Source organism: Photinus pyralis, unplaced genomic scaffold (genome assembly GCF_008802855.1).
Source record: "Photinus pyralis isolate 1611_PpyrPB1 unplaced genomic scaffold, Ppyr1.3 Ppyr1.4_LG1, whole genome shotgun sequence".
In the NCBI taxonomy this organism is placed as follows: Eukaryota; Metazoa; Arthropoda; class Insecta; order Coleoptera; family Lampyridae; genus Photinus; species Photinus pyralis.
The window spans coordinates 37,110,306-37,125,660 of NW_022170249.1; the positions used below are offsets into that span (position 1 = coordinate 37,110,306).

Genomic DNA, 15,355 nt, shown 5'->3' on the forward strand with positions numbered 1-15,355 from the left:
CGATTAAAATGAAATTCGGGATGTGAATGTCTAATGTAAAAAGGGTCTTTGTGATATCATCGTTTTGATTGTAGTATGTAGGTGGTAAAATACTGACCATCCACATCTGAAGAGGTCTAAAACTTTTTAACTACTATTTTGACAGTTCTGAATTTTTAGACACTGATAGACAGTTTACTTGCAAGCATTTTTTGTCTCTCGATGAATATCGCTATCTGTGATGGTTTACAAAAAAAAAAATTAGGCATGATGAATGGCATGCACCATACATGCGATGGCTGTGAAACCTTAGAGTGGCGTAACGTTTGTTTGTTGTTTCTTAAACTTTAACAATTTACGTTTTGCTTGAAGACTTATAATTTCATTGTTAAAATTGTAATATGGCCTTTCAATACAGTAACGCAGAGTTAACTGATATGCTATTAGTGTTTGGATACTGTCGTGGAAATGGTCGCCAATGCGTTAGAGTATACTCACAGGTTTCCAAATCGTCGTGTACCAAACCATCAAACGTTTGCGGCTGTTGAGAGATGTCTCCGTGAGACCGGTCGCTTTGCTCCTGTGATGGCTGATTACGGACGTGGACGTTTCTGTACTAATATTAATGAACGAATAGTTCGAAATCAGAATTTTTGCCGAAACATTTTATTTACCGATGAAGCTTGCTCTACAAGAAGGGGCATAACAAACCTACATAATGAACATGTGTATGCAGATGAGAATCCGCATGCATGTAAAGTTACCCATTCTCAACACGAATTCAAGATTAATGTTTGGGCAGGAATCGTTGATACTTTTATTGTTCGTCCTGTAATTTTACCTAGACGATTAAATGGCGATAGTTACTTGCAACATATTCAAAATACTGTGCCAGATTTATTGGACGACGTACCTTTGGAGCTACGCGGAAACATGTGGTTCATGCATGATGGTGCCCCTCCTCATTTTACTGTAGCCGTCCGAAACTTTCTACATCAGGAATACCCCAATAAGTGGATAGGTAGGGGACATGGTGCTCCCAAGCAAATCTTTTGCGGTAGATAGCGCCTTACCGAAGCACTTTTGGATAGAGGTAAGTTGGGTTAAATCGTCCTATTTTGATACCAAGAACCCCTGGTAGCGCGTTGTACAGACCTTTTAGGGACACCCTGTATATAGATTTATGTAGGTAATAAATAGTAAATAGGTTTTTTGTATATATAGATTTAAGTAATAAATAGCAAATACACATACACTCTTCTTTTTTTACTTGGTGGTGGTGGTGTAGTCATGAATCATGGGCAAGAAAAAAGATGTCTGTGTGAAAACATTGAGATAGAAAAAATACTTATAGCGTAATCTGTTACGCTATGCAGGCCAAATTGCAGGAGATAGTCCACACGTAAACTCTTCTTGGTGGTGGTGGTGTGTTCAGGAATCATGGACTAAACGAAATGGTGTCTACATTGGCGTAAAAAAATAGGTACGCATATTGTTATACATGAGGTTATGCAACCCAAAATGCAAGAGACCGAATGTATAATTGCATAAGCGCACTTGAAGCAAGACCGCGTATTAAGCCGGCTACACACGATCCGGCAGGCCTGTCAGTTCGAACTGAACAGTCCGCCTGAAGACCGGTCGCCTGATGGACTGGCCACCTTCCACACGTTCAGGCGAATATGAAATATCAGTCTCAATCATGGCCTCTACTGACGACGACGCGTTAGCACTCCTCGGCTTAGTAGTTGCTTTGGGTAAAAAGAAATCCAAAAAAACGTACGGTATGGTGTAAAGATTGGTTGAAAAAAAGGAGCGTTTTTTCTCATGTGAATTTGCTGAATGACCTGAAGTTAGCTCCCAAGGATTGGCACAATTATCTACGCATGGATGAAGATACGTATCTGCAACTTTTATCATTGGTAGCACCTTTGATAAAAAGAAAAGACAATGTAATGAGAGAAGCAATCCCAGCACACGAAAGGCTGACGGCAACTTTGAGGTTTCTAGCTACTGGAAGAACCTATGAGGACCTCAAGTTTTCCACTATTATATCACCTCAAGCTCTGAGTTACATTATTCCTGAAACTTGTGAAGCAATATGGGAAGTTCTACACAAGGATTTTATGAAGGTAAGAACAATTTTTTTTTAATATTAAACATACATATAAACAAAAACATTATAAATTTCTTGAACATTAAGCATATAAACAAAAACATTATATTTCTTCCATAGAAAATACAAAAACAAGTTCAGTTATCAGTTGTTATCAGCATAAGTGAATGAAGCTAAAAGAGAACTAGCGGTCTGGTACTGGCGAGATGATGCCGACGGTTCCATTTCTTGAACACTTTCTGACTGGGAAAAAAACATGTTATTCTGGGAGTGGTGTTCAATTGAAGCTTCGGAGTTCTGGAGTAGCAACTGCTGCGATGGTGGTGTTGGTGATATTGCGGATAATTGAGAACTTGGGCGGCTAGGATTGGAACTAGATGAATGATTCGAATAATATTCATTTGACGAAGGGGAGTTTAGTAGTAGCAACTGCTGCGGTGGTGCTGGTGTTGCGGAGAGTTGAAAGCTTGGCCGGCTAGAATAGGTACTGGACGAATGATAACGATTAGACAAAGGTGGCTGATAAGCCAGTTTATGATGTGGTGTTAATGTTCCACCCTCAGCTTCAAAAAGTACGTCATTAATAAATTTCTCTGCAAGGCGTCTCTGATCGTTGGTTAAATCTCTGAGTTTCATAGCAACGTTTTTACCAAAAATGTCAAACCGGTCATCCGCTGTGCGTGGCCGTTTGAAGTGGTTGTTGACGGTTGCTAGTACTTCTTTTGTTAACTGTGTTTGGTCATCTGCTTTTTGAGATTTTGGTGTCGGTCTATGGCGAAACTGCGAACCTGAAGCCACACTTGAAGTTTTTTCAGTAGAATCTTGGGTTTCAGGTTCAATTTGAGAGCTGTGTGCATTTGTGTTTAAAGTTTCGGCCTGTGATTTATCCTGTAACAAAAGATTTTTTGAACAGTTTGGTTAGTTTTTTTTTGTGTGTGGAAATATCTATGGTTTTTATAACTGTATTACTTAATCGTATTTCATAAATTGAAAGCATGAAAAAAAAATGAAAAAAATACACAATTTATCGCCAGACATTCTTCATGCATATTTTTATCATGCATAATGCATAATATTGTCTTTTTTTCAGTTTCCACGACTAGAACAAGACTGGAGAAACATTTCTCAGAGATTTCAGGAACTCTGGAACTTTCCCCATTGCCTTGGGGCCATTGACGGCAAGCATGTGAGCATCATCCCCCCATCTGGAAGCGGATCGTACTATTATAATTATAAAGGTTTTAATAGCATGGTGCTATTAGCCTTAGTTGATGCAAACTATCGTATTTTAATGTGCGATTTCGGAACAAATGGCAGGGTGTCTGATGGTGGTGTATTACAAAATACCAAATTTTTTGAAAAACTACAAAATAATCTCCTGAATATTCCTGGAGAAGAAACTATCCGGAATACCGACAGAAGCCTACCATATGTATTCATAGGAGATGATGCATTTCCATTGAGGGTAGACCTAATGAAACCTTTTCGACAGGCAGCCTTGACTTCTAGGGAGAAAAAAATTTACAACTACCGTTTATCACGAGCTAGACGTATTGTGGAAAATGTATTCGGAATATTGGCTGCCAGATTTCGGATATTTCACACTTGCATTAATTTAGAACCGCGAAATATTGAATCCGTTGTAATGGCATGCTGCATGTTACATAACTTTTTGATAGTTAAGTCATCAACAACATATATTCCTCCAGAGTGCTTAGACTATGATGATACGGAAGAAGGTGTGACACATTTTGGATCGAATTCACAAGGTTCTAATATGGCTAGCTTGCAACGAAGACCATTTGGAAATACAACGAATGCAGCAAAAGAAGTTAGGGAGGCCTTTATGAGTTATTTTACGAATGAGGGTAGAGTTTCTTGGCAAGATAGATTCATCCAATAAAAACTTACCTACTAATAATACTATTTTATAGGGTGGTCCAAATTGGTCGCTCTCTTATGGGAACACCCCTGTTTGCCCCTCAGGCACTGTGGTACATTTGTTCCTATCTCTTCAAATAAAGAGTGTTCCCATAAAAGAGCGTCCAATTTAAACCACCCTAGAAATATACACAAAAAAATGTGTGTTTATTCAATAAATAAACAAACAAAACTACTGAATGTTTCTGTCACTTACCTCATTTTCGCTTTCTTCGTCATCCGAGATATTGCTTCGAGAGTTTCGAGAGACTTCTTGGTCTTCCACAAAGTTCAACAAATCATAATACCAAAGTTTGGGATGGTAAACTTCATCGGCCCCTGAGCCCGTCCTCATTGAATCCTTCACTTTTTTTGCTTGTTTTCGAAAACTACTCCTCAAATTATTAATTTTTTTTAAAACAGTAGACTTCGTACAAGAAGGATCAATTTCCTTCAATTTTTCTATTAATTTTAAATACGCCGCTTCTTTCTTGCCACGGTCGTGATAGTCTTTCGATTTTACTTGCCATAGACACGACTCATTGCGATAAATCGCGATAAATTCTTCTAAACACGTGTTTTCTCTTGCTCGCGACATGATAACGACTTCTGTACTCTGGTTCTGTACTACTGAACTGTTTCACTTGACAGCCTGACGTCTCAACAGGCGGCCGTGCCATACACACGTTCAGGCTTGTCTTTGAGTACGTCAGGCCGGACGGATAACGAACATATATTTGATCTTTCTCCGGCCGCCTGAACAGTCTTAACTGATAAGTTGACCGGAATATATACACGCTCAGGCGACCGGACTCCAGGCGGACTGTTCAGTTCGAACTGACAGGTCTGCCGGATCGTGTGTAGCCGGCTTTACGTTTAAAAATTTCGCGGTCCACGGATTAAAAAAATTCGTAGGTTCTAATCAGTTTCAAATGTGATCGCATATAAAGAAGCTCGCTACAAGTAGCGTACTTCCACGATCTCGCTTTTTACCAATGTACGTAATGTACACAAAATTACGGCGATCGCATAAAGGAAGCGCGCAAGGCGCGCTCCCACGATCAAGCGCTGCTGGCGGATGATTGACAGCGGACAGCCTTCATCCTAATAAAGGTTATTGGGTTTTAGACGAACTCCGCGGACACATATGAGTTGTATTCATTCATACTCCTACAAGGTACCGATATCGCATTCGAACGCTGCTCGCTTCCTCTGTATCGTAAACGCTTCGAGTAAATCCCGCTGGATTTACTGCAACATCGGAGCAGTTTTTTTTGGATTTCCATCCGAAATATTGTTCAAAATTTGTTCTCCCACCTTTTTGAATAAATGTGCTGCTTTTTGCAAAAGATTCATTTACCTAAAATTACTTATAAGGTATGTTAGCCAAATAACGCCATGTTCCTAATAACGCCAGACGTTCTCTTTTGGAAAACCACGTAAGCAATACAAAAAATTGCCAGTGTGGCATTGTAGGTTCATACCCAAGAAGACAGTCAGCCATTAAAATCTTCTTTATAGATGAAACAAGTGTCACCACATGAGATGCTTGATTTTGGCGGCAATACCCATCATTCATCATTGCATCTTTGATGCAAGATATTTGATGTTCAAACCCTCTGATAATTAGATTTGTTCATACCCGCGTGGTGTTTGCTAAGTTTATGTTATATCTAGTTAATAGTTCCAATTAAAACAAAAACATTTTTGTAAAATCAGTAATGCAGATTTTAGGTTAAGTGGCGCCTAATAACGCCAACAATCTTCTACTGGCGTGATTAGGAGCCAATCTGCAATTAAAGAGTGTTCTGGGTCTTCCAACCAAGTAAATCGGAAGAAAAAGAAAAAACCTGCAGCTAAAGAGAGTTTGGTATTGTTTTGTTTGCCAAAAAGACCGGATCCGCGATATGCGCCTTTGTCTTTTGCAACCGTTACGTACACGAGGAATGTGTAGGATTACCCAAAAAAGACAAATTTTCATATGTTTGTATTGATTTTGAACGTTAGTTAAATTTCAATAAATGTTTACCCTATATATTTTGTCCTCTTTTAAGAAATATCGCAGTTGGCGTTATTAGGAACAGGATGTTCTTAATAACGCCAACTGCAGCTTGCTGAATAAAATGAAATTTTTTTAGTTTAAAAACTCAAAAAATAATTGTGCACAATTAATCTTGTTCTAATATGTTTAGTCCAGTCGATATATCGGAAAAAGTGGGGTTAGGTGGAAAAAGGTCGGAAGTTAATGAAACTTGGGGATGTTGTTCAGGGATGTTTAACCAACATTTTCCCAAGTTTTGGACCTCGTGGACCCTGTGCAAAAAGAGGGGAGGGGAAAAAACTTTAAAATTTTCGACAATTTTCCGCTTTTTGCTCAATAACTTTTTTCCCTTACTTCCTACAAAAAAAGCTAGCATTACTTTTTTGAAGAGCGTTAAATTCCCTACAATTTGACTGTTCAAAAATGTTTCTACGTTGATTTTTTACCGAGATATCGCATTTCAAAAAAAAGTAATTTTAGAAAAATTCAACGTAAAATACAAAAAATGCAGAATTTCATCTAATTTTTTTCTATTACTCACAATATATCACAAAATGTTGTAATTACGGTTCCTGGTTACAAGCACCATCTCTGGATACCCCCATACCCCACTTACTCCACCAAATTACCCACCCAAACATCAAATGCAGAAAGTATATATTGTCTGAACCAGCTGATTCATTTAAAATATTGTTTTCGAATAACTGTACCAAACAACTGTAATATTTTGGTTACTTTTAGCCGGTAAGCTGTCTGCTAACCACGTTATCGAGATTGTTAAATACCATATGTTTGAGGTAAAATGGCATTGTTTTGTTTTTATTTGTTTTTATATGTCTTATGTGTAGTTAAGTTTTGTCCCAGTCGTTTGCTAAATAAGTGAGATTTATTTTGTGAGAATAGTTGCTGATTCTAGTAATTGCGTAAAATAGATTACATTTTTAATATGGCGTGCACACCAAGTGGATCAGAGTTATGTTTTATTTGTAAAGCCGGAGAAGCTGATGAACTAACTGTAGTGAAAGCCAGAGGAGTTGCAAGACTGTTGGAGTCAAGTGTAAAAAGGAAACTTTCGGAAAATGAACAGTTTCTACGTGGGTTGAGTGAGGTGAGAGTGCACAGTGCTTGCCAAACAAGGTATAACAATGAGAAATTGATTGCTGTCCTTGCACGTCGTGGATATGACACACCCGAAGCTCCTTCTCCTGTACCTATCCGGCGGTCACAAGTTGCGAAATTCGACTTCGTCAATGCGTGTTTTTTTTGTGAGGAATCTATAACTGATGATTTTAGAGCTAAACAGGCAAAGCTGCCAGTGGAAAGGCGCAATGCTCCGATCAAAGTGACTGGCTAAAACAATTACCGAAAAGGCTAAGATGCGTGGAGACGAGAAGGGGAAAAAAGTAGAAGAACGTATCACGCAGTTAGCCTATTTGAACACTGATTTAGTCGCCGTCAAAGCTGAGTATCACCAAAAGTGCCTTGCAGATTTCTACCATCCACCTAAGTCAGCGCAGAAAAGAGGATTTCGCCCATCGGCAAGTGTTGACGAGGCAATGCAGGTGATATTTACATACATTGACGAGAACAGTGATGAATGCCAGTTTTCTATTCAGCAGCTGATTGAGGAAGGCAGTCGGCCACACTGCAAAGAAAAGAGCCGAAGCAAGCTGGTTGTCAACTGAACGTAAATTCATCAAGAATCCCGAATTAAAAAAGCAATATCATGACTTCATGCAAGAGTATCTGTCTCTTGGTCACATGATGCTAGCTCCAGCACCGGAACTCATTCGTTACATTATGCCCCATCATTCAGTATTTAAAGTCTGTGCAGACGTGAAGAAGATTCGTGTTGTTTTTAATGCATCATCCAAGACCAGCACAAATATATCACTTAACGACTGTATGCCTCCTGGTCCTCGCATCCAAGACGAACTTGTTAATATACTACTTCGATTTCGGTCTCATCCTATTGCACTCAACGCAGACATAGAAAAAATGTACCGACAAATCCTCGTGCATCCTAGAGATCAGTTGTTCCAAGGAATAGTTTACCGTCCAAACATTACAGAACCTATAAGAATTTATCAACTAAAAATGCTAACATATGGTACAACTCCAGCGGCTTTCATTGCTACACGGTGTATTCAAGAAACCATCTAGTTGAATGCCGATTTGTATCCTTTAGCTGCTAAGGTTGCAGTCAATTCTTTCTACATGGACGATTTCCTCAGCGGTTCCTCCTCTGAATCCGAAGCTATCGGTGTACGAACCCAATTACAAGACATGTTGCAATCTACCGGTTTTCATATTTGTAAATGGTCATCTAACAGTCGTAAAGTCTTGCAATCAATTCCTGACCATCTCAGAGCCATTGAAGATGAACTGAAGATAGACACAACCGACACCGTCAAAACCTTAGGACTTGTTTGGCATCCCTCTTCGGATACTTTCAACTTCAAATCTACACCGTTCAATGAAAAGGTTACGAAGAGAACTACCTTGTCCGACATTGCAAAGCTATTTGATCCCCTTGGATTCGTGTCACCCATCGTTATTTTAGCAAAGCTATTCATGCAGTTACTTTGGACTGAAGAAGTTGATTGGGATGAACAATTACCTAACTCATTAATGGTTAAATGGTTGCATATCAAGCATAATCTGCAAGAAGTCTCCTGTATACGAGTGCCAAGGTGTATAGTGACCACAGATACCCCAAAACAGTTTCATCTGTTCGGATTTTCTGATGCTTCGAGTCAAGCTTATGGAGCTTGCCTCTACTTAATTGTAATTTACGAAAATGAAACCATCACTTCACGTCTAATTTTATCCAAATCAAAGGTAGCGCCCTTGAAGACGCAGTCAATACCTAAACTAGAACTCTGTGGATTCCTGATGCTGAGTGATTTACTGGAAAGTATCAAGAAAACATTAAATTTATCGCTCACATCAATCAAAGCATTCACCGATTCCACAATAGTACGATTTTGGTGCAGAAAGGAATCATTCCACTGGAAGGTGTTCGTTGCAAAAGTCAGAAACATCTTAAAGCAAGAAGAAATCCATCATGTTCCTACTGACCAAAACCCAGCCGATCTATCTCTAGAGGGGTGGAAACTTCAATACTTAAGGAAAGTGAATTATGGTGGCATGGCCCACAATCTCTGATACGACAACTCTTATACGACAATATGAAATCAAAACTGATCCAATCTTAACATCCGAAGATGAGAAGCAAATTTAAGGAGAACAGAAACCAGTGATCTTAATAGCAACGAAATCAAATTCAATTATCGTCGCCATTCTAAAGTGTTGTAGCACTTTAGAAAAAGCCGTAAGAGTTCTTGCATACGTCCAGAGATTCATCATCAACGTCAGGAACATTGCAGCACGAGAATTACGTTGGCAACGATACTTGAAATACAGTGAACTGTTCGCGGCTAAACTTCTTTTCGCACGGCAAGCCCAACTGCAAGAATATGAAGAAGAGACTTTGTATTTACAGAAAGGTTTTACCATCGCGAAATCCAGCAAACTATTGTCGTGTAACCCTTTCTACGATGTCAAGAATCAAGTTTTGAGAGTGGGTGGTAGATTGGAGCACAGCGATTTACCTTTTTCACGAAAGCACCCAATTATTCTTCCACCAATGCACCGCTTCACAAGACTTTTGTTTGAATCGCAACACAGATTTCTACTCCATGCCGGCCCATCATTCCTACTAAGTCACGTACGTCGTCAATGGTGGCCTATCAACGGCAAACGTGTTGCAACATCTGTTTACCGTAAGTGCGTCAAATGTTTTCACGTTAATCCAACTGATAATTGTGGTCAACTTATGGGAAATCTACCTGCATCCAGAGTCTGTCGGCCTTCAAAGGTTTTCATCAATTCAGGTTGTGACTATGCAGGGCCTTTCTTCGTCCTTCAACATCACGGAAAAAGATGCAAGACGTTCTCGAAGGCGTATGTAGCTCTCTTCGTGTGCATGGCTACCAAGGCTGTACATCTTGAAGTCGTAACCGATACCCGCACTGAGAAGTACATCGCCGCTTTAAGAAGATTTATAGCTGTTCGTGGAAAAGTGGCTGAAATGAATTGTGACAATGGCTCAAACTTTCATGGTGCCGATAGCGAAATGAAGGATTTCCGTCAAATGCTCAATTCGGTTAAGACTAAAGAAGCACTAGAAAAAACGTTTAGTGAGGATGGGATCAAATTCAATTATATACCAGGAAATTCACCACATATGAGAGGATTATGGGAATCTAACGTAAAGGCCGTTAAATATCATATGAAACGTATAATTGGAAATTCAAAATTAAACTTCGAAGAATTTTATACACTTATCAAGCAGATCGAAGCATGCCTTAATTCTCGTCCACTTTGTAAACTCACAGATGACCCTGATGACATGCAAATATTGACTTCGGGACATTTCATCACAGGGGATTCCATGGTCGCTATCCCTGAACCAGATTACACTACCGTTCCATGTAACCGACTTAAACGGTTTCAACTAGTCCAAAGCATGTTCCAGAATTTTTGGAACATTTATCGTAATATCGTCTTTGGAGATCTGCAAGTACGAACTAAATGGAAACAGCCTAAAGAGAATTTGAAAACTGGCGACCTTGTACTTGTCAAGGATGACAATCAACCACCACTGCAATGGTGAATGGGTAAAATCTTAAGAGCATTTCCAGACAAGTCAGGAAGACTTCGCCAAGTTGAACTAAAATGCAACGATCATGTTATCACTCGAGCAGTACATCGCCTTTGTAAGCTTCCACTGGAACAGGATTATCACTTACCGTCTACTGAAAAATAATCAATAATTTCGTAGTTTCAACAGAAATTCTACGCTGTTGTGAATATCATATTGTTTACGTTCATTTGCATTAATTTCTTATATTTTTTTTTTAATTTGTTTATTGGTACAAATTATCATTTTAAGACTATGTTATATGTTAAATTGAAGGATTTGCTTATGGAATTTTACGTCGCTTCAAACTTATCGTAAAATTGGTGGCCTATGTCAAGTAAACTTAGAATTTTAGATGTCATTTGTCACATTAATAGAGTTCATTAAGGCGCGTATCCACCTGACAAACGGAACGTTTAGAAACATTTGCAATCGTTTACAAACACGATGTTTATCCGGTGGATACGTCGGTCACTTACATTTGCAAACGTTTGCAGGCGTTTGTCACTGTTCCGCGAAAAGTCGGTAACTTCAAAGGATTTGACTTGTTTGTGGATTTCTGCCTGATTTCAGTGGAGACGCGATATTCTACGTTTGTAGATAAATAGATCCGATAAGTGTTTGTTTACTTGTATTTAGTGTTTAAAAGTTGTGGTTGAAGTGATTGATCAATAACTCGAACAATAATCATTATTTTTTTATTTAATTTGTTTATTTACGATGGATATTACTACGGAATGGGACCACGAGCAGTGTATTTACTTAATAAATTTATATAGACAAAAACCGGAACTATGGAATGCCAGACATGGTTTTTATTATAATAAAATTAAGAAACATGACGCCTGGGCCGATATAGCCAAAAATATGAATGCAACCATCGATATTGTAAAGGCTAAAATAAACTCGTTGACAACTTCATTTAGAAGAGAAAGAAACAAAGAAACTCAAAGTTTGGGAACAGGAAAAGGTCTGTATATTTAGTGAACCTGTTTTTCTTGTTATATTTTTTGACATGAAAGTTGGAGGAGCTTCCAGCATTATCGCTTTAGAGTGCAGTTTTTTGTGTTTTTAAAACCGTGATCACGTACCCATGTGGATCCAGGCTTACTATTAATAAGGATGGCCAACAATAAAACTGAAAATTTGCAGGGCGGGAGGAGGTATACACAAGCCACTGGTTTGCCTATGAGGCATTTGGATTTCTTATGGATAAGAATAAATGCAGGAAATCTGTCAGCAGTACAAAAAAGATGATTCATTCCCAAATAGAAGATTCAGAGGTGAGAAATATTTTTTATTTTACTCTAATTTTACAAGCGAAAACTCATTCTTTACAAAAACACTAACACTGTACGTTTAGCTAAGCATGTTCATTTTGCCATGGAATAGCTCCATTGCTGGAAAAATATGCTGCAAATTCTTCACGAATTTCCTGAGGAATTTTTGCAGACTTTCGAGGAACTTTTTTAATATTAATCAGGGACAACATTTCAGTATCATTTCTCCAAGCACCAGGAATAACTTTCCCTTCTACTTCACTATCCAGGGCTCCTTGTGCACAATAAATATTTGCTGAAGACTTACTTTTGCGTAAGAAGTTGTGCAAATATATACAAGTCATCACAACTAATTCTGCTTTATGTGGCTCTAGAAGCATTGGTTTTCTTAAAACTCTAAAGACAGATGCTAGGATACCAAAAGCATTTTCCACTACTCGGCGTGCTCGACTCAACCTGTAATTGAAAATTCTTTGTATTGAACCTTTTTCATAAATTCCTGAATAAGGTTTCATTAAATTATCAGCCAGGGCAAACGCTTCGTCTCCTAAAATTACGTAGGGAATAGCTTTCTCGCGACCAGGCAACGGTTTTGGTAATGGCAAATTTAAAGCATTATTTTGAAGACGTTCATACAACTCTGTGTTTTTAAAAATTCCTCCGTCTGAGATTCTTCCTTGAACACCAACACCAACATCAACAAATAGAAAATTATAATTAGCATCAACTAGGGCAAAGAGAACGATGCTGAAAAACGACTTATAATTAAAAAAGTCACTTCCGGTTTTTTTAGGGCACTGTAAAACTACATGCTTCCCATCAATCGAGCCAATGCATTGTGGAAAATTCCATAACGTTTCAAATTCTTCACATGTCTGCAACCATTCCGCTTCGGTTTCTGGCATCTGCAAAGAAAGAATTGTTTTTTATTTGTATGCGTTTGTTTCACCTCAACGTTAATTTAGAATATGCATATTTTAATTATTTTTGTTATTAAACATTTTTTATTTTTGCATTTTTTTTTCAGGTTATTGATGATAATGAAGTAGTTGCCGAAGAAGTATACAATGAAAACAGTGAACCAATTGGAGAAAGAACAGAACCAGAACTTAATCCAAAAAAAGCCTTAGAAGAGGAACCATTACCATCTACTTCTGCAACGTCTACAAATGAATTACCAAATTCACAATTGCAAAAAGCAAAACGAGCGAAACGGAATAAGGAAAATTCAAACGTCCCAAACGAGGATCCTCGTATTTCTGCAGTAGTCGATATTATGCGGTCAGCTCAAGACCGGGATTCTTGTGATATTTATGGGGAGCATATCGCATCAAAGCTACGTACTTACAGTCAAAGAACACAGGCCATGGTACAGCACATGTTTAGTAATATCCTCTTTAATGCTGATATGGGACGTTACGACGATGTGGTGCCTAAGAACACCTCTGGTCATCTGTCATCTTCTGGAAGCGTTACTTCTGCTAGCACATGCACTAACTACCCCTGCTCCTTCACCTGCTGGTTCAAGCTCTCATTATTCCGATCATGCTTCACAGTTCCGTACCCATGAAAATACAAGTGCTAACACTAGCGCATCGTTCGCCAGCTATCAGCAACCCTCGCAGCAACCACAACGAAACTTAACTTTACTCACTAATGTTCTGCCAACTTCAGGAATCCTTCAACAGCTCGAAGCCCATCGAAATGCAAGTAGCAACGCAACATATACCACCAGTTGTCAGCAGCCACAAGAAAATGACCATTGGGAAACAAACTTTCCAGATGAAAATCCTGACCTAGAATCTGCATCCATGAATGCAGGAAACTATTTAGCAAACTTCAATCCATCTCAATCACAGACAAATACTAATTACTTATAAAAATAAAATACCAGTTATATCATCGCATAGATAGGTATGATCTATACGCTGAGTAAAACCGCACTGGACGTATGTCAAAAATGTCATTTCAACAGTAACTAGTTTTCTCAATAAAGGTCAAATTTATTATATGGTTATTTACTTACCCTTACATAGCTCGCTAATGCTTTCATGATGGCGGCACATACTTCAGGAATTATTCTAGAAATGAGCTGCTTCGAAACTCTGAAGAGGTACATAAGACTGACATAGGAATCTCCTGTCGCTAGAAAGCGAAGTGTGATGGCCAGTCTAATTTCGGCAGAGACGCACTCTCGGTAGTTCGTGTCAATTTTAGATATTTCTGGAGAAATTCTTGAGAGCAGAAAATCAAAATCTCTTGGCGAAACTCGAGTAAAATTTTTGAATAAGCTACTCCTGTCACTTTTGATATCAGAAATCAGCTGCACAGAAACTCTAGTTTTTAAAAAATGAGACACCCAAAATCTATGTTTCCTTCTTTTTTTCTTCTTTTCTTTTTCTATTAGTGCACAAAATACTAATGCAGCACAGGCGGCAAGTTTCTGTCTACTTAACGGGGACATTTTTACAATTTTTCTATTCTCGGTTTTCCTCAAAATAAAAAAACCTGGATACGCGACAAACGCTTTCAAAACTGCTTTGTGAACAATTTCAAACAACATGTTCTGATCGGTGGGTACTTCGTTTTGCAAGGCTGTTTAACAATATTCGCAAACGTTTACAAATGTTGCTACAAATGTAATGCCAGTGGATACGCGCCTTTAAAACTGAGATTGTCTTTTAATCAAATTTAACAAAATACACGGATTTGGTCTCAGCGGTGTCTATCCCCAAATCGTTCACCCTCCCCTCTTTTTGCACAGGGTCCACGAGGTCCAAAACTTGGGAAAATGTTGATTAATCATCCCCGAACAACATCCCAAAGTTTCATCAACTTCCGACCTTTTTCTATTTAAAACTACCTGCCGACTGGACTAGTTGGCAAGTATTAATTACCAAGATACAGAATACATATTGCCGTGAGAACAAATGTTGTAAATACGGACTTGTACGTTGAAGGTGGAATGCGGGAAATTGGTGGTTTTATCCCAAGAGTGATAATTAAAACAGACTCAAGTGGTGAGGCAGTTCTGCCAGTATTGAACATTAGCGGCGCGAACGTCGAAATGCGAAAGGACAGCAACGTGACGCGTGCAGAAATTTGTGGAGAAATTAGTCGTCGTCGGGAAGTAAATACCGAAGAAATTGAGGACCACGAGGTAGACACCGATTTGCAAGGGGTTGAAGCGGATAAGGTGATCAGCCTATTAAACGAATATAAGGATATCGTGGCGCGGAAGATGACGCAAGTGGGCTGCACAAATCTAATGGAGATGGATATCCAACTGACTGAGGACAAGCCGATTGTGTATC

At 38.7% G+C, this 15,355-nt stretch overlaps 2 protein-coding genes across 2 annotated transcripts; both read left to right on the top strand.

The window, feature by feature from the left end:
* Nucleotides 1–1,781: 1,781 nt before the first annotated feature.
* On the top strand, nucleotides 1,782–3,998 carry LOC116160524 (putative nuclease HARBI1). Its single transcript, XM_031473740.1, has 2 exons — nucleotides 1,782–2,111; nucleotides 3,186–3,998. The coding sequence occupies exons 1-2, from the start codon at nucleotides 1,866–1,868 to the stop codon at nucleotides 3,996–3,998; spliced, it is 1,059 nt and encodes a 352-aa protein (XP_031329600.1). The 5' UTR covers nucleotides 1,782–1,865.
* A 7,192-nt stretch (nucleotides 3,999–11,190) lies between these two features.
* On the top strand, nucleotides 11,191–14,217 carry LOC116158878. Its single transcript, XM_031471732.1, has 2 exons — nucleotides 11,191–12,044; nucleotides 13,069–14,217. Exons 1-2 carry the CDS (start codon nucleotides 11,970–11,972, stop codon nucleotides 13,609–13,611), a joined length of 618 nt encoding a protein of 205 aa, XP_031327592.1. The 5' UTR covers nucleotides 11,191–11,969; the 3' UTR covers nucleotides 13,612–14,217.
* Nucleotides 14,218–15,355: the final 1,138 nt, after the last annotated feature.